At 37.3% G+C, this 23,073-nt stretch overlaps 1 protein-coding gene across 2 annotated transcripts; it reads right to left on the bottom strand.

Moving 5' to 3' along the window:
- Window positions 1–2,200: 2,200 nt before the first annotated feature.
- LOC122359159 (alpha-2-macroglobulin-like) lies at window positions 2,201–22,850 on the bottom strand. 2 transcript variants are annotated; one of them, XM_043259385.1, is made up of 35 exons: window positions 22,747–22,850; window positions 21,870–22,031; window positions 21,492–21,672; window positions 21,211–21,367; window positions 20,546–20,598; window positions 20,423–20,443; window positions 20,099–20,264; window positions 19,920–20,004; window positions 19,715–19,832; window positions 19,498–19,618; window positions 19,311–19,420; window positions 17,873–18,043; window positions 17,564–17,797; window positions 17,241–17,453; window positions 17,001–17,150; window positions 16,144–16,269; window positions 15,905–15,998; window positions 15,122–15,227; window positions 14,607–14,832; window positions 14,410–14,536; window positions 10,135–10,256; window positions 9,985–10,036; window positions 9,821–9,904; window positions 9,560–9,736; window positions 9,386–9,461; window positions 7,544–7,700; window positions 7,376–7,450; window positions 7,133–7,295; window positions 6,851–7,044; window positions 6,557–6,769; window positions 6,334–6,452; window positions 3,306–3,387; window positions 3,143–3,223; window positions 2,933–3,038; window positions 2,201–2,823 (listed from the first exon to the last, which is right to left on the bottom strand). In XM_043259385.1, exons 2-35 carry the CDS (start codon window positions 21,953–21,955, stop codon window positions 2,783–2,785), a joined length of 4,287 nt encoding a protein of 1,428 aa, XP_043115320.1. In that variant the 5' UTR covers window positions 21,956–22,031; window positions 22,747–22,850; the 3' UTR covers window positions 2,201–2,782. The 2 variants fall into 2 exon arrangements, with proteins under 2 accessions (XP_043115320.1, XP_043115321.1); XM_043259386.1 differs by lacking the exon at window positions 22,747–22,850 and adding an exon at window positions 22,609–22,740.
- Window positions 22,851–23,073: the final 223 nt, after the last annotated feature.

Consider the following 23,073-nt stretch of genomic DNA (forward strand, 5'->3'; position numbering starts at 1 on the left):
TTCTGTGACTGTTGCTTCAACTTGAAGAGACGACACACTTTCACCCGTGATTTACCAGATACAGGCTGCCCATAAGTGTATCTGTGAACAATGTACAAGTAAAAGATGGATGGAGGAAAACAATACTTTCTTTATGCTTTTAATACATTTAAGTAAGATGCTACTCACTTTCCACAAACCTCAACTGCCATTAACTCTTCATCTACGCTCACTGTCTTTGGTGCTGTCACAGTAACTTCAAACTTAGGCAAAACTACAGAGGATGAAAGATGTAAGATGTAGCTATTCCTGACTTATCAGTTTGTCCTGAACAGAATCCTGGGTTATTTCTCTTAACATTTTACTCCTTCACTCGAAACTATATATATATTCTTTATCTGACATTTCCCACTATACATTTCTAATTCCTGAGTTTAATGTTATATTTGTATATTTGTGGAGTTAGTGTCATTGAACTGTTTACATAAAGGCTCCAGCAGTAAACATCTTTGTTTTTTACACATCATTGATCTTCACATCCTCAATGTTTACTAAAATGTAGGGTATCAAGAATGTAGGCCTATATTTGATGACACCAACAGTATTTCTAGTTGTTTAACCTTTGAAACATTCACAGCTCACCTGTCTGTCCTGGAATATAGATGGGTTTATCAGTCTGGATAAAGGTCAGAGGATGGTAAGACCTGAACATGACTTTTCTCTCTTGAGTTCAACCTTCAACCAGATAAATGTTCATAACAATGCAGGACAGTTTCAGGAAATGCTGAAACGTTTTTTTTTAATCAATGAAAAACATCAGTGTTAATGTGTTGATTTAGCCTCATTGTAAAAAGCAACAGACAATTACACAGAAATAAAACAAACAATGTTTTATAGAAAAAACAGGCCTGGTGTTTGTCCGAAGGAGTCCTTTCCAACAGCATCTAATGTTCAGATTCATGATTAGTGATTATCCAGGTCTTGATATGAAATTGATTCTCATGCTAAAGGTGGTCCTTCAAAAACCTTTGTATTGATCATCTGATTAATGATTCAACCAAGTAGCCGATCTAAAACTGCAATATTAGTACTGTACTAAAGCCTAGAAATATATAATGCACTATAATGTAAGTATAATACAGTAAAATATAAATGATGCATTAACTTATACAGATACTTACAATTTTTTATTAGCAACTCAAATTTACAACAAATTTATGCCGACATTTTATGAGGAAAAGCATATTTATTTTTATACTTTAAATTATTTTTATTCATTCACACAACCTATAGAAAATGGTAAAATATAAACACTATACAAGAACAAAAAAAGCCCTACTGACTACTAAGGATACTTATCTTTTTCTAATCAACAAATAATACTAAAAACAAGGGTCAAGAATCCCTTACACCCACTCAGAGTAAATGTTTCTTCATATTTGCAAAGCCTTTGACCCCTTATTATATACAGCTCAGTTCATTAAACTTTGTCAAGTACTGCATATCTGTTAATACACAAGATTGTACACCATGATAAAGATTTTAGCTCTTGCATAGGAACCCAGAGCTTTACGTGTATTGACCCTGCAGGGGTTCTTCTTACGCTATTCCAGGGACAGCATTATCACCTGGTCGCCGGGAGGAGGTTGAGATGGAGCAGTCACAGGTCTGTGATGGTCTGAATCGCCTGCCACAGGCTTTGGGTGTCCCTGCTGTCACTGAAACAATGGGCTATCCTCTTGGAGTACTGTCTCTTAGCCTCTCTGATGCCACGGGACAGGTCGGCCCTAGCTACCTTCAGGCCCTACTCATCTCTTGCTTTAAAGGCAGCTTTCCAAGCCTTTAGGAGTCTGTAGACCTGCCCTGTCAGCCATGGCTTCTGGTTGGACCGGACAGTGATGGTCTGTGTAAGCAGTGACCATCTCTGCAAGTCTGCACGCATGGTTTAAAAAAATCAGCCGAGATGAGAAAATCATCTGGGTTGTCTCATCTCATGCTGTCTGTTGCTCACTGATTTGCTGGTACAGATCATTTAGTGACTCACTCCTGTTATTATTGTTGGAGATGGGAGGGAAGTATACAGCAATTAGTAAATTAAAGGTACTTATGAAAATGTTAAGGATTACAAAGAGGGTTACATATGAATACCCCCAACCCCACACACAGAGGATTCATTTCTTTCCAACTTAAATGATCTAAATTATAAGACAGAGGACATGTGTTTATTTGATAACTCTTTTATTTCCTACCTGGGTATATGTATACATTTTATTTTTTTCATTCCAAGGCATTGTTAGTTACCACTCCTTCCTGTCATAACTATGCAGAAGTGTGATTTCAAAAACAATTTTAAAGCTATTGAACTACATCTTGCTAGAAATCTGTATTTAACGTTAGAACAATCTCCATGTAGAAGGATATGCTGAAGTCTGATTTGTGCTGAAGGTGCTTTAAATTTTAATGATTAAAATCTTTAATTCAGGAGATAAAGGATTTTGAAAGTCTGACAGTAATCAGTATCGATTATTGGAAGGTTAACATTTTAAATAGGGTAACTTGTAATCTGTAACTTATTACATTTCCAAAGTAACTTTCAAAGTAACCAACAATGAATGTTGCCATAGCACAAAGCTTCTACACATTCAGTTTCAACAAGTTCAACTTAACTTGTTTTTAACACATTTTCTCAAATTTGGGTTGATGGATTTAAAATATTAATCATATTCATATTCAGAAACATTTGAGTGTTTAAAATTCATCATTCAAGCTAAAATATGAACTGATATGCTCCAGTTTTGCAGCTTCACTGGCAGTGGAAGGAATATTCAGTCTCTGACTGGTCACCTGAAGGAAATGGAGATTGTTAACATTCATACTACAATGGAAATCTGAACAATATGAATAAACAGTTGACATAACATAACATGATCAAAATTGCAATATAAAATCTTACTAGTTTGATAGTAATCATAAACTTTGATCACGGCTGGCCTGAGATTCTTCACTGGAAGAACCTGTTTCGTTTGTATCTGATAATTCATTGGAATATTTTTTGGGATCTGCATTAAGAAACAAACTTAAAGTCATGAACATTCTGCCAAACACAGTATTTGTAAATAGACCTATATTATTTGAAATTCTTTGAATGTTGCTATTATCTCACCTCCTTCAAATACAAGATGACATGATCATCTTTAGCATCGACCCGCTCCACAAGTGATGTGTTTGTTCCAGAAGTTTCAAGCTGTGTGAAAAAACTACTAATTAATCTCTAAAAACTGACACTGAGAAATTTTACAAGTTTGTGATGAAACAGTCAAATGCACCATTGATGTATCAGCTGTGAATCCAGATAAGAGTTTAATATCCACAATAACCATGTTAGTTCTTTCCTGTAGACCATCATATCTGGAAAAGAGCAAATCAAAAGGAAATGTTTCCTAAATGCCTCATAAAGTGACCAAATTAGAAATAAACAAGAAAAAAGCCAGTACATATAACAAACAACATATTGTGTTAATAACCAATGTTTTTTTTACTGTTAGTATTTAGTTCTTTGCTTGTAAATACTGAGATACTTTTTTAAATTCTAATTGCTTTTATAATTCGTATGATTTGTATTTATCTGTGAACAGGGATGCATTGATTATAGATTTTGTTGGATTATTGTTTGAGAAATAAATATGATTTAACAATTATGCCAATTATTATGCATTTATTCCACAACATTACATTATACTCCTTTAGTATTAAGGTGTTATTTATTGCTGGCTTTTGAAACAGAAATAAAACAGTAACCAACAATACAGCACTAACTAATAAGTCCATCTCATTAACTGTAATATTATTATAATCTACTGTCACCATAGGCCCACATAGGTTCTTGATTTTAATAATGTTTATAATAATACATAATTTAGTAAAATTGTCTGTTATTTTGGTTAGTGAGATTGAAGATCGCGCTCATATCCAAGCATTCAGGAGAACACAACTTCTGTGAAAGTGGTAAGTCCCAAAAGTTTCCTACAAAGAGCGGGTTTTAGTTATTAACAATTTGGTTGGTTTGCCCCTATGGCATAAACTAGCCTCCAAAATTGCTAAGAGAAGTTCGAGCCCCTCAGAGTGTTTTGTATTTGTCAAAAAAACATCAAAGAATTATCAAAGGACTCTCTCTTCTGGTTGTTAAATGAACCCATAATTCTTGGAGCCCAATTGGGCATTTCTGCCGGAGACCAAACTTTTCCTGCACTGAACAATTTGCTTTGTAAATCTAAGACCACCACGTTATGGTGCTTGTTAAAGGTGACAGGACCCAACTTCACAAACACCAAGAAAGTTGCTTCACAACTTGTTTTTTTTACTACTCGCAAAGTTAATCAATTACTGACAAAGTTGCAGTCTGTTTTATCAGCTGAGAAGGAATCCTTAACAGACTTTTATACTGGGGTGAAGACTCCTAATGCTAAGGACTCTTTTCCAGACATATTTTTACTACCTAAGCTAGATGATTTTATGTTGTTTTTTAAAATCTGGTAAATCATCGTGTTTCTTTCAATTAATGTAAAAGTTATATAAAGCTTGTGCTTTGGATTTTTAATAAGAAGTTCTTAAACAATAAGGTGGATACACCATTGCGTTCTTTTTTTAAAACAGATGAAGAGGTTAAGCCTGAATGGAGAGTGTTGTATAAACCACCATTAGAAAAGAGAGTTGGAGATATACAGTGGAGAATTCTCCATGGCTCAATCGCTGTCAATGCTTTTGTTTCTATTTTAAACCTTTTTGTTTTAAAAGAGAAAGGTTTTTTCATGATTTTATGGAGTGTTCCAGATTAGGTCCATTATTTTATATTTTAAGGAGTTTTTTTTGCTTGTTTTAAATTAAACCTTTTCGATAGAGACTTTAATTTTAGGGGCTAAATATTTAAAGAAGAGACTTCATAAATGTCAGTTACTGAATTTTATTTTGGGTGAAGCCAAATTAACAGTGTATCTGAGCAGAAAAAACAGGATCAAGAGCAATTAAAATTCAAACCCTCTCTTTCTCTCTCTCTCTCTCTCAATCTTTTTATAACTTCTAAATATTTAGAGTTTTACATTTTAGATTTTCTCTTGCTTTGGCTATGGTTATTAGTTTTGTCGGTCTGTTTCTCTGACCGGGCCGTGTGTTGCCGTTTCTTTTCTGGGCATGACAGCCCCTAAAGGTGTTAAGTAAACTCACATGGCGAAAACTGTTGTTTAGCTGCAGGGGAGGTTGTGGGGCATAAATATTATGTCAGCCTCTAAAATGAACAGCACTATTGTTATTTTTCTTTACTCTGTTGAAAAAGCAAATTGAGTTAGTGGAGACTGGAATTGTTGACAATCTCTTTACTCCAGTTCCTCCACTTTCCATGCTGTCCAAGAAAGTTCTGCTGTCTAATGTTCTGCTTTTAGGAAGAATCATGTATCTTTATGGAAAATAGATGTCACAGATTAAGATGATACCTAGTTAGTTGTCTGGCATGCTTTACACTTTGGCAGTAGAACCACTTCTATAGTAAATAAGGGCCAAATAGTATATGCTTGCCATATTGCGGAAACAGTCTTGTATTGTGAGGATATGCTGATGAGCTAATTGTCATGAATAACAGGCAAAGTGATTTTCAGGTTTTGTTAAGATTACTTAAAACTTTCAAAGATCTGTATTCTGCACATGTAAACTGGAATAAAAATGAAACTTTGCTGTGCCAGATGGGAAGCCAGAATTTCCTGAACTTCCTGGTTTAACTAGGGGAAAACGGAAAGGGCTCATTGAAAAAATGAATGGTCATCTGAATAAATGTTTGGTGCCAAAGATGTAAGACAGAGGTCATATTTTAAATATAAATAATTAGGTTGCATCTTCACTATGGCACAGGTTTGTCTGTGATGATCCTCCTTTGGATCGATTAGCGAACATTCAGGCACTTTTAGTAGATTTCTTTTAGTATAAGTTGCATTGGGACCCAAAAAATATGTTATTCTTGCCAAAGGAAGAGGGTGGGCATGGATTAATACATCTGCAAACTAGGATAGAAACCTTCAAGTTGCAAATTATACAAAAGTTATTAGTTGGTTCAACTGATTTTTGGGAAGAGCCTTTAATCCATGGAGCGTGTCTTGATTTGACTGCCAATGGACTTTTCCCAGGACTTAATAAGACAAGCCTGGGACAGTTGGTGGAAATGTCTGGACCCGATTTTAAGAATGAGAACATTTTAAATTGTAGTTAACTGCAAAAATGCTTAATCGCTACATCCTTATCTGTGAATCTTAAGTCATAATTATCCTCAATTATTCAATTATTCTCTTCTGACTTCAGGTCGTTTCTTACTTGACAGTGAAGTTCAAAATGAAATTTTGTTCCCAAGTTTTGCAATCTCCCTCAATCTTAGCATCAACGCTCAATGTTTTAGCTTCAGTAGGAGTGGGAATGTTGTAGAACTGAGCCACCTGAGAGAGTAAACATGAAAAAAAAGAATGAACCATATCATAGTTGAACAGTTGCAAAATGGAAAGAGGAAAAGTGAGTAAGTGAAGCTGAACACACTACAGACCTGCACAGACACACATGTCGAGCCCTTCACTTCAATGCTGTATTTGGCAGGAACGTTCTGCAGCTGTTTCTCCTGGTACAGTAACTTGTTGTCCTGATTGACATCAAAGTGGTGAGTGTCTTCTGCTGACTGTACAGTCACTGTGCTGGAGCCGTCAGAGCTGAACACTTTGGTGGCGTACAAAGACAAAGCCTGAAGAGCCACCACTGTGTCCTGAGAAATAAATGTGTTCAGTAATGTGACTTTTAGCCATTATTTAGCAATCATGTTTCAGATTTGGATAGTTTGAGGCACCTGTGTTGAGGAGAATCCTCCATAGGCATTCTGCTGCTTCACAAGCCAGCTGACGATCCTGTTAGCAAAGCCCAGATCAGCTGTAGTGAGTGAATCTGCAGTGAGAGAAGCTAGCAGCACATATGAGCTGATCTCCACTGCCAGAGAATCAGAGTCATCAGCAGATGTAGACTGAGACCAGTGGAGAGCAGACCCTTTAGGACACATGGACAAAAGAGACACCAGTAACTCAACTAAAAGACAACAGAAACTGATCAAATTGATCAGAAACAAAACTCTTACCATCTGAAATGGCAACATCATCCAGTTTCTTGAAGAGCTGCTGTCGAGTGTCTGTGTCTCCAGCCAGACTGAAAGTGTAGGCGAGTAGAGCAGTGGTGTATGTGTTTTTGACATTGTTGATGATGGACTTCAGGCATGACAAACCTTTAGAGACGACAGGATCCTGAGACAAAAACAGAGAAACAGCTGCTGTGAGCATCATTTTGTATAAGTTTATATTGTGTTCGCTGTAGATGAACTTACTGTGACTGGAGTTTCAAGTTCAAGCAGTGATGTAGTAATGTAAGCAGTCATGGTCACGTTATCATTCACTCCACCCTGAAATATATGTTAAAGGAACAATATGTTTTGTGATAGACAGTAATTGTTTCTGTAATAATGTTAAGAAATGTTTAGGGACAAATAACACACCTTCATTCTATTGTTGAACAGTCTTCCCTGTTGGATGAAACAGCCATCTGAATCCCGTCTGTTTATCAACCACGTCTTTGCACTCTGAATAATTTGTGGATCAATAAATATGTATTTCTGTGCTTTGCCAAAAGACCTCAGGACAAAGGCAGTCAACCTGGTGTTTGAAAGTTTTAATTTAAATAATGCCATTAGTTGTTTTATTCAATTAAATTAGGACTGTTAAACAAGTAATTGTAATTATTAACATTCAAAATAGAAGTCTGTGTATAATTTATTATGTATGCATGTTTATATTTAAAGCTGCAGTCCATAACCTTTTGCCCTCTAACAGTTAATAAAGAGAACTAAATGTACTCTAGCTCAACAGTCTCAGATTTCTGCTCTGCTCTGGCCTCCTGCTCTGCCTTGGTCATATCTCAGTCCATCTTAGTCTCCAGGCCCTCCTCCACCACATGGGCTTGGACCACCTTTCATCTACCTGTTCCTGGCTTTTGTTGCATATGTTGTCTTTTGTTTTTGGAGCATCTGGAATCCGCTAGTTAGGAGTTCCGCTTATATGTTGAGGTTCTTGCATGTGTTTTGTCCTTGCTTGCTTTGTGCCTTGTTTGTTTCCATAACTATTCTCATTAGTTGCCATAGATACTCATTGGACCACAGCCACTCCTTGTTAATTTCTAAAATAACTCATTTAGAAGGCTGTGCTCTCCAGAGGTTGCATACATCATTTCTGAAAAACTAGTAGGTGTCACGCACAAACTAGGGAGACAGACAAATTAGTCATCACAGAGGCCTTATTGTCAAACAGAGCCCAGAGTAAATGGAGAGAAAAGCAGTGAACTCTCTTCAGATCTGGAGTGGTGGAGACTAAGAACACACACAAGGCTTGACACAGTACACTGGCAAAAGTGATAATTATGAATGTGTCAGTGAAAAAAAGTAAGGAGACTGCATTAAATTTTAATATTTTGATACACTAGTGCTTTCTTTGAAGATGGCAACATTGACTTGTCATCTCTTCAGTAGTGATGTGCCTTTATGTACGTTTCAAATGTATTACACAATCTAAAAATATTTGTTTTGCATTTTAATTGATTCATTTTAAGGTTTACATTTCACTCTCAATAGAGTTATTTTTAATGTCTGTAACGCAAATATATACACTATGTTCCGCATTCATGTTTACAGACTGAGACGGCAGAAAGCACAAACTGATTGCTTTCAATATTTCACAAAAGTGAGATTTCTTTTTTTTATCATTGTGAGTGCACACAAGTAAACATAGTCCTTACTGATTAGAAAGATGTATTAATCTTATCTGTTTGAACAAAAGTGAGCAGTATTTTAAGTGCAAGTGAGTGCACGCTCTTCACGCTCCACACAGACACTTCAATAGCACATATTTTTCTGAGTTAACATTAGATTGAGGGGCCATGTAAAGTTGCTAATATGTACACATTTTAAATAAGTCATGTTTCAGGTCGATGAATGACAGGCGAGCGTTGGATGCACCTGAGGTACATAGACTAGCCATTAATGATCTGTTGTTAGTCACAGACTGCATGATTTCACCAGTTTTTTTTTTCCTCCTGCCTCTTCTGGTCGACTATTAGGGGGCAGCCCTAATCTTTCTTCTGGGCTATATATAACAGTAACTGAGGCTGTGTTTCAATGCTCAGTGTCCCCTAACAGTGGTGTCTGCTTTGATGCATTCAAGGAGGCCGCATTTGAACCCTCTGACTTCCTCAAGTCTATACTTAAATTGTTAAAACTAAATACCATCTATGTAAAGTAAAAATACAAATTTTAACTTTGTTACAAACGTATATTGCAAATATTTACCAAGTATTCTCAATTCCGTGTCCAAATGTGCTGTATGCACCACTTTTATGTCTGTAGTTCAGTTGCCTCTGGTATCCTGTTGAGTTTAAATATTCTGGGTTGATCAAGTGTTGCTGATGTCAAATATACTGTGACTTTTCTCTGTATTTCATTTACATGATTGATTTCTCTCACCACTCTTAAGGAAGCCGGTGGCTCTCTCTCGGATGGCTGCGGTTAGCTGTTCTGTATTTTCCAGATACTGCAGAATGTAAATATTGGGAGAAAGAATAGCCATGTTTTGTTCTCCACAGCCGTATGGCATTTGTAGTAATCCATGAAGATTTGTCAGTGCACGACCCAATATGTCTCCTACAAACCAAACACCAATGAAACACTATGTTTTAGAAACCCAAACACAAACTTCTCAGCTATGCTTGTGTATGTAAATGTTACCAATGACTGAAACAGAGGATCTGGCTGATCCCTCTATCACATCTTTAGGGAGATTGAGATCAACTTCCTCTGAGAGACTGTCACCTATGAGCCAGAGAGACAAACACACAAATCAGTGATCAGCAGAGAAACACTGTGATGCTAAATATTGTCTGCAAACAAACCCTTTGGACACAGTAACCAGCTGTATGTTTCCGTCTTTTCAGTTCCTTCAGCCTGCAGAATAAAACAATAACATCAACACATCATACTGACACAAGCAGCATTAGGATCATAAATAGATGACGTCTGAGAGCTGTTTGACGTGCGCTGACCTGTACAAGCAGACTTCTTGTGACTGTGTCAATGCGTCCTCTCTCTGGCACACTCACAATCTCGTTGTCACACACAGTCTGGGATGTCTCTGCTTCAGCACTGACTGTAATATTCAAGATTCCTACAACACAAACAAAGTTTTAAGTTTATAAATGATTAAATTCATGCATAAAATGGGATAATCATGAATACAAAATGAGGGTTCATCTTAAAGTTTTCACTGGAGTCAGGTGGATGCAATAGCACTCAGAAACTGTAATCATTTATTTAAAAAAAAAAAAAAAAAAAAAAAGAAGCCACAGACTTAATTCATTTGAAAAATGTGAGAATTGTAGACCTTCACAAAGGACAATTTTCTTTTTAGCCAGCAACACATTCTAGATTTGCATTTTGCACGATGGTTCATTTTGATTTTTGACTATCACACTCTTGTCTGTGATAGTAAAGGTCACAGTCTTTACAGTTTAGTGAGACCAATGTACAGAACAATACACATCACATAAAGAGATGCTCCTAATTTTGATTAGTCATGATTCTGTGTTTTCCTCTATCCATAATCCTAACACACAGCTCCCCGACATAGTCACAACAATAGATAAGACGGTCAACAAACTGCAGATAGCATAGTCACTAAACTGAATCAAACACATTCAGTAGAGACAGATTCAGTGAGTAGTTCCTCAAAAAATGTGTATATTTAGTATTCTCAAGAAACATTTTGAAGCTGCTCCCTGTTCTCCCTTCCCTCTGGCCGATTTGAATACCACATTACCCAGGCCAGACGAGGATGCTTATAAGTACCAGCTCAGGTTAAACCATGCAGTCAACATAACTGCAGAGTGGTTCAAAGAACAAGGTAAAGTACTGGATTGTCCGGGAACGGAGGTAACCTGCATGTTCATCAGACCCTGCCCTTGTTAAGAGCTTGTCATCATTTACATCTAAAACAACTGATGCATGGTCTGTGCGGGAAATTCACAATTTTTTAAAAGAATATCACTTTCAAAGGCTAGTCTTGTTGCCGCGGCAAGAAATGTTGCACCCACTAAAATTCACGTGAACACAACTCAATTGGAACTGGCAATTACAGCTCTTTCACCTACTTCAGATGTCCAGCAGTCCAAGTCTCTAGAAGTATCTGCATAATAACGAGTCATCAACCTGTTGGAAAAATTTCTATTAAAAAGGAGTGCACCAGCAAAGAGCCTAGTCGTCATTTAAAGCCCAATGAAAGTCTATCTCGAATCAAAGGCCTCAATGTCATGCACTGTATGTTAAAATCCTGATCATTCCGGCTTCATTCATTGTCGTCACAAAAAGTTGTGTTTTCAGTGTCACTCGTGCTTTGCTTGTCCTGAGAGAGTGAAATATCCATCTTTTTATGGTCTGGGATAGTAGCAGATCTACACTCAAGCGAGGGCAGTTAGATCATGAGAATATTCCATTTTTCAGAACATGCAGTACAGAGGACTGATAATCAATTTTTTTACACACCAGTATTGTGCCCTTCAACTGAGAGCTATGGTTGAGTTGCTCCACGGCGTGAACGTTGAGTAAGGCTGCTGAGCGTCACCTGTTGCAGCGTTCACGTGCCAAACCAGAAGTGATGTTTGAACTTCAACTCACAGTTTATACCTGTACAATGGTTGTTCCGGTTTTAGTCATTTCAGGTAAAACTGACAATTTAATCCTGAGTAGCAACGGCATCAAATGCTGATGTTGAATGTCACCAATTTCTGTCTATGCTTTTGAATGTGGAATGATGGAAGGGAGGAGATATGCCTGACAAGGTCGTAACAGCTTATTGGAAAGAGAGAATAATGTTAGAACCTCACCATCTTGCTTGGGCTCCTGCCCACATACTCAAATTTCTGGCTTTAAAGGGGGCCTTTTGTGAAATATGTACCAGGTACAATATTGTTGCAGATGCCTTAAGCAGAGAGCCTTTTTTTAAGTCTTGTGTCAGCCATCGTCTCTTAAAAGAACCGTATGTTTTTCTTCTGGATGAGGTCAATTGTGTTGTTACCGGTACAGTGCAAAATGCTTTTCGTGTCTCTAACCACTGTCAGAATGCATTTTTTTTGATACTGCTGAAGTTTCTACTGCACTGAGTGCTCACTCCGATGATGAGGTTAGTTTTTTACCCATAGCCAGTTCAACATCCATCTGAAGACCTGTTTGTAGTAATTCCATTTAGCAGACTTTCCAATCTCCATAAGTAGGATAACGTACTTGGACTATGTACTATGTTCTAAGACGTAAAAGTTCTTTAGAACATGAGAGAGCAAAGGAACCTTGATCTGTGACATACCTTTTAAATCACTGAAAAAGTTCAAGGTCCGTAATTGTGTGCTTGACAGCAAAAAGGAGAATTCGTTGTACCTGATTCCCTGAAGCAGGTTTTCTCCATGGTGTTCATGATGTTGCTGGACACCAGGGTAGTACGAGAACTCTCTCTCTCTTGCAACTGAAACATTCTTTGGGATTGGGTTGAGTAAAGACATTAAGCTGTATGTAAAGAATCGCCAGAGATGTGTTGTCGGAAAAACTCTGGAGCCAGATACTTATGCATGCTTAAGTGCATTCGAACATCTGATGTTGAGCTCATCTGTATTGACTTTTGGAGTGCTGATCAAAATTCAGGGAAGGTTGGCGATGTCTGTCGATGACAGATCATTTCTATATAATGGCACACACCTTCACCTGCCACTACAAGTTGCCCGTTGCATTTTGGATTTATGGATTTTTAAAGAGAATAGATTCAGACAAGGGTTAGAATTTTAAAAGCAAAATCAGTAAGAGTTTGGGCGTATCCCGAGGCTGCTAAGCGACATCATGTTTAGCATGACAGAGTGGTCAGTCATCATTGTTACCATACTGAGGAGAGACTTAAGCACAGCTGCTGAAATTACCTAGAAACACAGTCTCAAAGATCAGGCTCGTCATGCCGTTCTTTGCAATCGAAAGGTCAAAGGTACACCCTTAGTGGTGGGAGATAGAGGTCTGCTGGCTAACTGTGGAGTGACAGGAATAAAGAAAGTTGCAGACAAGTTAGATTCTGTTCTGTACAATAAGTGGGAACCAGAGATTATTGTGTACAGGATTAAGGATGCTCAGACTGGCAAAGAAAATATAGTGCACAGGAATCTGTTGTTTCTAGTGAATTTCTTATACTGGGATGATGATGAAGAGGACTCTTATTGATCAAATTCCACCTGTGCTGCCTGTAGCAGTGCTCTTGTTACGCTCTGAATGACGATTCCCAAGGCATTAGAATGGTTAATGCAAATGGATGGAACACATTGAACGAATGGAATGCAGGATACCACCTGTGATGAAGCTTTAGACGCCCCTGATGAGATGGTTGCTTCAGAGTGTTCTGACAATGATCAACACAATCTAGAACCCAAGCATTTTCCTGACCCTGTTACTAGTATGTGTGTTTACCCCGTTACTGAGTCAAATGAGTCTATAATTTGCGAACAGCCTACAAGCTTAAGGGGGGTTTGTAAACAAGTTATAAGAATGATTAAATTCATGCAGAAATTGGGGTAATAATGAATAATAAACTTGCCATTGGCTGTTGCATCACTCGTTGCTTACATGATGTTGTGGGGCAAAGCTATGTCATTAGCAAAAGAGTCTCTGTGTCTTCCTGCTGATAAGTCGCATCAGTGATTGCTTTGTCATAGACTGCTTTGAAACTACAAATAAGTTACTTAGATTGTTAGTCATTTGATATGAATTAATAAAACACTTTTCACATCAATATGAAAAGTGTTTTATTGGCCTGATTGTGAACTCTGAACCTCTGTTTATTTTATGTTAAAATATCAGCCACAGCTGAATGTTAGTTATAAGCACACATGCTGTATGCTTTCGCTGAAGTGTGTAGCAGCGCCATTTTAGGTCTGCATTCTTTCTGTGTTTCAGTCATACGAAATATTGGTATGGTAATAAGGTTATGGTTTTAAGGTGAATTGTTTGTATCAACATTTAGTTTTATTCTATTTAATGTATGCTTTATTTTAAGGGTTTTGCCCACTATGTCACACACACTATTAAGAAAATAGCAGCAGAGCCTCTTCCTGCTGTTAAGACTTCTCATGCCACATCGATGCAGTGTTTTCTAATCAGCCTTTTGGTTGTGTTTGCAACCTTGGATGATCAACCACCTGATCTCAGTGTAAATTACTTCAACATCCACACAGTCACACATGAACGTGAAGATACAACAGAGACTGAGAAACAATGATTCAGACCGGAAAACTCACCAAGAACAGAAGGAGTGAGGATCCATTTAAAGGTTTTTCTTCCATTAGCACACAGACAGGATGAATACTGATCATCAGAGGAGGCTTTGAGAGTGTACTCTGAAGAAGGAGCTGGAGTCACTTTAACCTGTCAGTTAAACACACATGATTAGTGGCATATTTGATATGATTGGATAAGACAGAGTCTGAAGTCTCACCATGATGCACTTGGACAGATAGTTGAAGACAGTGGCCTTCAGCTCAAAGATCTCCCCACGGATGATGGAGTAAGGCAGAGAGAGCTCCAGGAAGAAGGGCTGGAAAACTGTCAGCTGAGCAGGAGGAGCCAGACCCAGACCTTTAGAGGACAGACAGAAGACCTCTGTCTCCCAAGAGGTGATGGTGTCAGGAACCGTGACAGGAACCTGAGCTGATCCAGAGTCCCTGAGGAGAAATTACAGAAGTATTTGATTAGATATTTAAGATGCTGTTTCTCTTTTTACAACATTCAGCACAAAAAAAGTAGGTCTCTAATATGTCAGTCTGAATGAATCAAACTAAGGTTCTTTTTATATCATAAACCCTAAACTTTGCAACCCAGTTCACATATATGTGCATTTATGTATTCTGAACACAATCTCATTACATGCTCAGTGCCAAGAGAAGCATTACAGTTATTGTGGATTTAATATGATGTTAAATGATGCTGACAGATAATAACATTGTCACTAACCCAACTGTAGCAAGCTGCCAAATCCACGTTTCAGGAAAGACAGTACGAACTGAAGAGACTCCATCATTCAAATTAAGTGCTGAACTATCTAGCTCATCATAAAACACTACAAAAAAAGTACAAAATATGATGTTATACTTGAATCAGAGCATCTATTTAAATTAATACAGAATACTGGCTTGTATCTGCCACATATGTTCTGAAATATATAAACTATGTTCACAACATTAAAACTTCCTACAGTATATTCTTTTAGAATTACAACATTTTAACAATGATATTTTCCCTTTTATTGTTTATATCATAACTATTTCCAAATGTTTTATATGTAATATGCTAATAAATGTTTTTTTTTTTTTAAGTTTAAGGGGCCTATAAATAATTTATTACTTTATAAATAAAGTTGAATTAAAGAAGAAGAAAAAAAAGTTTATACTTCTAAATTATTAAACAGTGTGAAGAAAAAGATACACTGTCAACAAAATACAATGTATAATAAGTATAATAAGAATACAAACGCCAGTACATTATGCTTAAACATACTGACTTCAGAATACTGACTTTTCTTTATCTCTTGCAAGCAGTTTCTAGATGTCAAATTTGACACAAAGTGAGAACTGCTGATTTAAATTACTTTACAGATAAAACACAACTGTCAACAAAACAAATTTGTGCTCTTGCAGTGCCATTAGGAAAAAGTGCTTAATAATGGTGAATTCCAGTCATATTAAATCAATTGTAGCAAATGCATGCATTAATGATCTTATACATAACAGATATTACCTGTATCATCATATCTGTGATAAATTAAGCCCTTGTATGAGAGACACCGAGGGACTCGCACAGCCAAATTTGTTGCCATTTTCAGCCCCACTCGCTGTCAAACAGGAAATGATGAACCACATTAAATGCAACATAAATAAAATCCAATTTTTTGTGGCTCTCAGAATAAGAGAAATTTTAAGCACACACATTGATATATTTATGCATCTTTATTTATGATACATTAATTCACTTGTTACCGTTAAGGATTCGTAGGTGTTGTCTGTTGGTACAGCTCGACGGGGTCTCACAAGCAGACATTCCTGCTGATCTTCAACTCTGTAAGGATAACCTGATGCTGATTGCACTGGCAACATGTTGAAGATCTGTGATAAGAGCACATTCACATGAAATTATTCAAGTCAGGGTATCTCTTTATTTTTAGAAAATTTATTTTGCAGTGGGAAAAAAAAGAGGTTTAAATGGAAAATTTACTCCATGGTTTACTCACCCTCAAGCCATCCTTTTGTCTTTTAGATGAATACAGTTGGATGGATATTTAAAAAGGTCCTGGCTCTTCCGAGATTTATAAATGGTAGTGAATAGTTACAGAACATTCATCTATCATCAGAAAAGTACTCGTGGCTCCAGGGGGTTTTAGAGGAAGATAGTGATTATGGTTTATAAATATGTAAATATAATTTGTAATATAATAATGTGTAAATATAAGGTTTTTTCTTATACAAATGCACCAATACGCTTCAGAAAGCCTTCATTAACTGCCCAGAGTCATGTGGAGTAGGCCTGCCTTTTATGGAATGGATGCACTCAAAATCAAGACCACTGCCCACTGCCATTATAAAACTTGGAAAAGCCAGGATATTTTTAAATATAAGTTTGATTATATTTGTTTAATAATCAATAAGCCATATACATCTAGCATGGCTTAAGGTTGAGTAAATCATGTAAATTATGTGGTAAGTATTGCTTTTTAACTATCCCTTTATCACCTATGTCAGCAAACAGTAATACTGAACATAGTAGACAGGAGACTTATACATTCCAACTATGAAGATATTCAATCAACAATCAACACTGAATCTTAAAGCCTTTACACCTTGTCAGTATCCAGACGTTTTCCTGACTCCAGGATCAAGACGCTCTGATCTACAGCAGTGAGGGCGCACAGAGAACCAGGTTCAGCTGAGAGCTGGAGAGTGTTTTTCTCACCAGGAACTGCTTTAGGAGGAGAAAACTGCAGAGACACCTGTGACGACAACAGTAGGATGTAACATTTTAGTTCTGTACCAGAATGATTGTTATTGTCTAAATAGGCAATTTTTTAATTTTTACATACCTTGTTTTTGAAACACTTTTCAGTGTCAAATGTTGTGCTACGAGCAACAAGATTTTCACTGGGCAGAACACAGTAGGCCAAAATCTGCACAGCAGGAGACAGATCTGCACCAACAGACAGTCTGAATGACACTGTGCCACTTGCTGCTCCATTAGAAGACTTCACTTCAACTTTCTCATATCCATGATGAACAATCACTCCTCTGGACAAGACCTGAAACAGACAGATGACACTCAGATGACAAACTGATCAGTGCAACCAGTTAATACTGTTTATAACAATGAATTCATTAGACATTGAAAGAATTTACTTTACGTTCTCACCATATAGACAATGTCAGTTTTGTAGTCTTCAACAGTCTCTCCAACAAAATAATACTTTATGTTCACTGTAAACTCAGCATCACACTTTAATGGTTGCTCAATGTTCTCTATAATCAGTTCACTTAATGTTGGGGTGTATGGAGTGGCAGTCTGGAAAAGCTGAACTGTTTTACTGTCCGTAGAGAAGTAAGGTGTTTTGTAACCAGGATGCTTAAACTCTGGACACACACTTGTCTGGAAATAAAATAATGTGTCAATATTTTAATGTAATCAAAAAATGTACTGATCAAACACTTACCATATACATACCATCAGATTAATGTCTTTTTTAGAAAGACTAGACGTATTAAGAGAGAAGCTGGCCAGTCCATCACGGTCTGTAGTGAGATTTAGGAGCAGTTTTGAAGACCAGGTTTCACCCTCCAAGAGATAAACCACTTTGTTTTGAATTGGAGCGTCTTTGAAATTTGAGAGTTTGATCTGAAATATGATTGAAATAAGATTTTGAAGGGATACATGATTCCCTGTCTGTCAGCCACTACGATTTATGTTGTGATGACAGACTGGGGTCTTGCTTGGAGCCCTGATTAAGAGAAAACAGCAATGGAATTTTGCAAGCTTTTATCTAATCCTAAACCTCTCCTCATCACACAGGTACGCAGTTGATCTCCGATGGTGCCACTCGCAAGGAGCTTGGATGTGTGAATGGCACTGCCCAACCCTTTGCGTTGGCCTATCTAGACGATTTAGCTCAGCTATGCAATCCAATTCGACCAGCGACCTCCCAGGTTCAGGCATGGCAGTACAAAGTCCTCCCCTTCGGGCTTTCACTGTCTCAGTATGTCATTACGAAGTTCGCGGAGGGCGCCCTTGCCTGTTACAGGAAGTGGGTGTCACACTTCTCAACTATCTCGACAACTGGTTCATTCTGGCTCAGTCACTAGAGAAGTTGTGCGAACACAGCTACCTGGTGCTGCGGTACCTCAGCCAATTGGGGCTTCAGGTCAATTGGGAAAAGAGTAAAATCTCTGCTGTGCAGAGAATCTCTTTTCTCGGTCTGGAGTTAGACTCGTTATGACAGGTAACAGGTGTGGAGCTTCCTCTTGGAAGGTTGGAAGTCCTTCTGGTAGAAGTTTTCTAACTCAGGAACAGCAGGTTGGCTTCTCCAGTAGTCATGTACTCTGGTTCCCAATGGGCATCAAGGTCAGCAAATTGCTCTGGGACGATCACGACCTTTGTCGACCAAGCATCACTTGCCAACTATTGCAGTGCTATTATGTAGTAATGGGTTCAGGATGTGGCATTTTCCACTGGACCCCAGCCTGTTGTCAAAACATAACTTGTAATGACTGACAGACAGGGAACTTCTCAGTTACGTACGTAACCCTCGTTCCCTGAGGGAGGGAACAGAGACATTATGTCCCCTTGCCACAATCTCGAACCATCACTGACAGTTGAGAATCGGTTTTGGTTTCCCAGCAAATCTAAGCAGTGGTTACACCTGTCGCCTATTTACGTATACCCTTGTGACGGGGAGGGTCTCAGGATTAGTTAACCACTTGCCAAATTTCATTGCTGTTTTAGCTTAATTATTAGCTTAATCAGAGCTAATAAGGGATCTAAGAAAGATGTTGTCATGACATAGCATCTCTGTTCCTTCTATCAGGGAACGAGGGTTATGTATTTAACCGAGACATTCTGTACATATCACTGCTATTAAACTGAGACAACCTGATCTTAGACTTACTTTTCCTTCTAGAACTGACCCATGTTCATATGTTGTGGGGAGGTCAGAAAGAGTGAATTTGCCAATTTCATAAGTGAGTGATATAGTTTCAGATTTTGTCATGGTGATCTCTGTAAAATACAAATAGAAGTGTGAAAACTTGCATTTTAATGAAATTATATTTGAAAACTCTCATTTCAAGCCTCACCTGTTCCTTCTTCTGTGACTGTTGCTTCAACATGAAGAGAATTTTCCAGCTGATGCTCATGTGTTGAATTTAAAAAGGCAGATACATCTAAGGTATGGATGGCACAGCCTGAACTTGTCATCTAATGTAAAACGAATGAACACAAACATAATGCCTAAGATTGACTTAATCTGGATGTAGGAAATAAATGCCACATGCTTCAGTGAGACAGACAAACCTCAGTGGTTTCATTCACACATATTGGTTGGTGTTCATCGAGCCAGTCAGAGTACTGTGGAACATCACGACACACTTTCACCCGTGATTTACCAGGTACAGGCTGCCCATAAGTGTATCTGTGAAAAATGTACAAGTCAAAGGTGGATGGAAGAAAATAATACTTTCTTTATGCTTTTAATACATTTAAGTAAGATGCTACTCACTTTCCACAAACCTCAACTGCCATTAACTCTTCATCTACGCTCACTGTCTTTGGTGCTGTCACAGTAACTTCAAACTTAGGCAAAACTACAGAGGATGAAAGTTATAGTTATTATGACTAACATTCCTATTTTTTATGAAATCTGTCACCTGCAAACATTGCAAATCATTTATTACTTACCATATTTTTTCACCTCAAAATCATTAGAGATCATCCTGTCACCAATAAAAGCCTTCAGTCTGTATACACCTTGACAGGCCTCTGGATTTAATTCATAAGAACGCTGCAAAATCCATCTTGTTGAAGAAACATTTGTCCACTGACCAATTCTGTTACCTTTACTGTCCTATTTAATACCAAACATAAAATACAGTTAGTTAAAGCCAGCTAAACATATTCCGATCAATAATGAATAAATACAGAATAATTATTGAAAGCAATGCAAAAACCAGTCAGTGCCAGTGTTTGTCATGAATGACTCCACAGAAGCTTTTGTGTTTTTACCTCAAGCACCAATGTACTATACTGTAAAAAAAAAACAAAAATTAATTAAATAATTTGTAAAACTGATACAATTAAAAGTCAACATGTTTGTGTCATAAAAGAGATAAATAAAACATGGCAGACCTGCTGATCGAGAGGCGAAAAGGTTTTATCCAGGGTAACAACTCTAAAATTCACTGTGAAAACAAAAAGTGTAATAAATATTAGAATCTGTGTTTACTGTGATACCAGTATTTCAAATACAATGGACTGTAAGCTGTAGTTATTCCTGAAGCTGTAGTTTATCCTGAACAGAATCCTGGGTTATCTCGCTTAACGCTTTACTCCATCACTCGAAACTATAGATATACTTTTCTTCCATTTCACACATTTAACTTACAAGTGCATATTCAGAGCTACATTTCTATTTCCTGAGATTAATGTTCTATTTGTATATTTGTGGAGCTGGTGTTATTGACTTGTTTACATAAAGCTCCAGCAGTAAACATCTTTGTTTTCCTGCAGACTGTTTCATCAGGTTTTTCCTGAATGGTATAAGCATAAAACACTCTGTGTTTGCCATCAACATTTGACATTTTTCATTGGAAAAGCTAAAACTACTATTTATACAATGCATGGTTTTTCTATTATGTTTTGATATTTTAACACTTGACATCACAAAGGTGCATTAATATAATATGGTAATATTAGGTAATAGGTAATAATAGGTAATATGTGATACTCAATGTTTTACTAAAATGTAGGTTTGTCAAGGATATAGGCCTATATTTGAAACATTCACAGCTCACCTGTCTGTCCTGGAATATAGATGGGTTTATCAGTCTGGATAAAGGTCAGAGGATGGTAAGACCTGAACATGACTTTTCTCTCTTCAGTCATCTTGAAAGACTCTCCTTGAAGTTCAACCTTCATTTTCTGCACTGATTCTGCTTCTACCAGAGGAGCCTGATGAGAAGAAATATCATATATTCACAATCTCTGCAAACATGCAATCACAAAGACCTAGATGAATCACAATTAAACAAACATATTTAAATATATTTATTATAATGAGACTGTAATGAAAGACCTTGAAGTTAAAGCAGCGGTGAAACTCTTCCTCAGCCTCTTCCTGTAGCAGTAAAGTGCTCTGGTCATCATGAACCAGATAAATGTTCATGACGAGGCTTTCATTGGGATTGAGAAGACTTGCACACAGTTTGGCCTCAGATCCTGACTCAATCGTTGCAGGAAACGTCACCATGAAAGATCTGTCAAGATATAAAGCATTCAATCATTTGAGTGGTATGTTTTTTTTTTTTTTTTAGATTTTCAGGAAATGCTGAAACATATTTAATTGCAAACATCGCTGTTAATGTGTTGATTTAGCCTCATTAAAAAAAAAGTGACAGACAATTTATATAGAAATAAAAGAAACCATGCTTAATAGAAACACTTGTTTACTTACGGCCCTGGTGTTTGTCCATTGACACAAACAAGAAGGAAAGAGAGCAGAAGGAGTCCTTTCCAACAGCAGCTAATGTTCAGATTCATGACGATTAGTGATTATCCAGGTCTTGACATGAACTGAGTCGTCTCTTATAAAGGGAGTCTCATGCTAAAGGTGGTCCTTCAAAAACATTTGTATTGATCATCTGATTAATGATTCAACCAAGTAGCCGATGCAGTCTAAAAACTTGTGCAATATTAGTACTGTACTAAAGCCTAGAAATATATAATGCGAACACAGAAGATGCGGTGTTGTCTGGTGGCACATATGAGTTTTTATTCCGTCAAAATTAATAAACACAAGAAGAAATTAGTTGATTTCGCAGTAGTGTTTTAACGAAAGGCAGTGTGACTTCTTCATACGTAAGTGAAAATCCCGTTCAATAATCTCACTTCGCGCAAACTACCTGAAACAAAAACAAAAACGATAACAATACATTCCACCATACAGATTATAACTCACTGACATTAGCACCCTAGTAAGACTCAATGAAAACACCTGTTATGTACGGTTATGTATACTTAAGAAAAACCGAACATTTGCTATTCTCCCCCAGCATAATCATTAAACGGCAAAATTACCGAACGCCTTTATAAACAAATATGACTTAACTCTCTTTCATAAACAATATTGCGTACATTTTACGAATAATCTTCTTTGTCTATATACATAATTCTTTCATGACGCAATACGTTACCTCGCGCGGCAAAATTGGCCGCAATCCAGCAACGGCTGCGCCAATGCGGACAGATTTATCCATTCCGAATTATAAATGCATTCAATAAACATGAAATCCGCGTATGCAATAACTGTTATGTCATATAATTTATCTTACCTACGTCTTAACAACTAGTTGTTTGACTTCTTCATACACAAGTCCATGCGGCTCACCGTCGCCCCCTGGCGTCACTCGCCAGTACAGACTCGGTGGCCGTTCACATATCGTTCCTAAAAGCGAGTGAAAAACGCTAGACTCGCCGCTTTCTCGTTTTTTTCCCCCTCCAAAGCACTCCAGCTCTTGTGCTCCCGTCTGCTTTCGCAAAGCAACCATGATCTGCACTAAAAATCGCTTGGAGGTTTTTTTTTTTTTTTTTTTTTTTTTTTTTTTTTTTTTTTTACAGCTTTGACCAACTTTTTCTATGAAATGCTTTGAACAAATAAC

This window comes from Puntigrus tetrazona, chromosome 15 (genome assembly GCF_018831695.1).
Source record: "Puntigrus tetrazona isolate hp1 chromosome 15, ASM1883169v1, whole genome shotgun sequence".
Classification (NCBI taxonomy): Eukaryota; Metazoa; Chordata; class Actinopteri; order Cypriniformes; family Cyprinidae; genus Puntigrus; species Puntigrus tetrazona.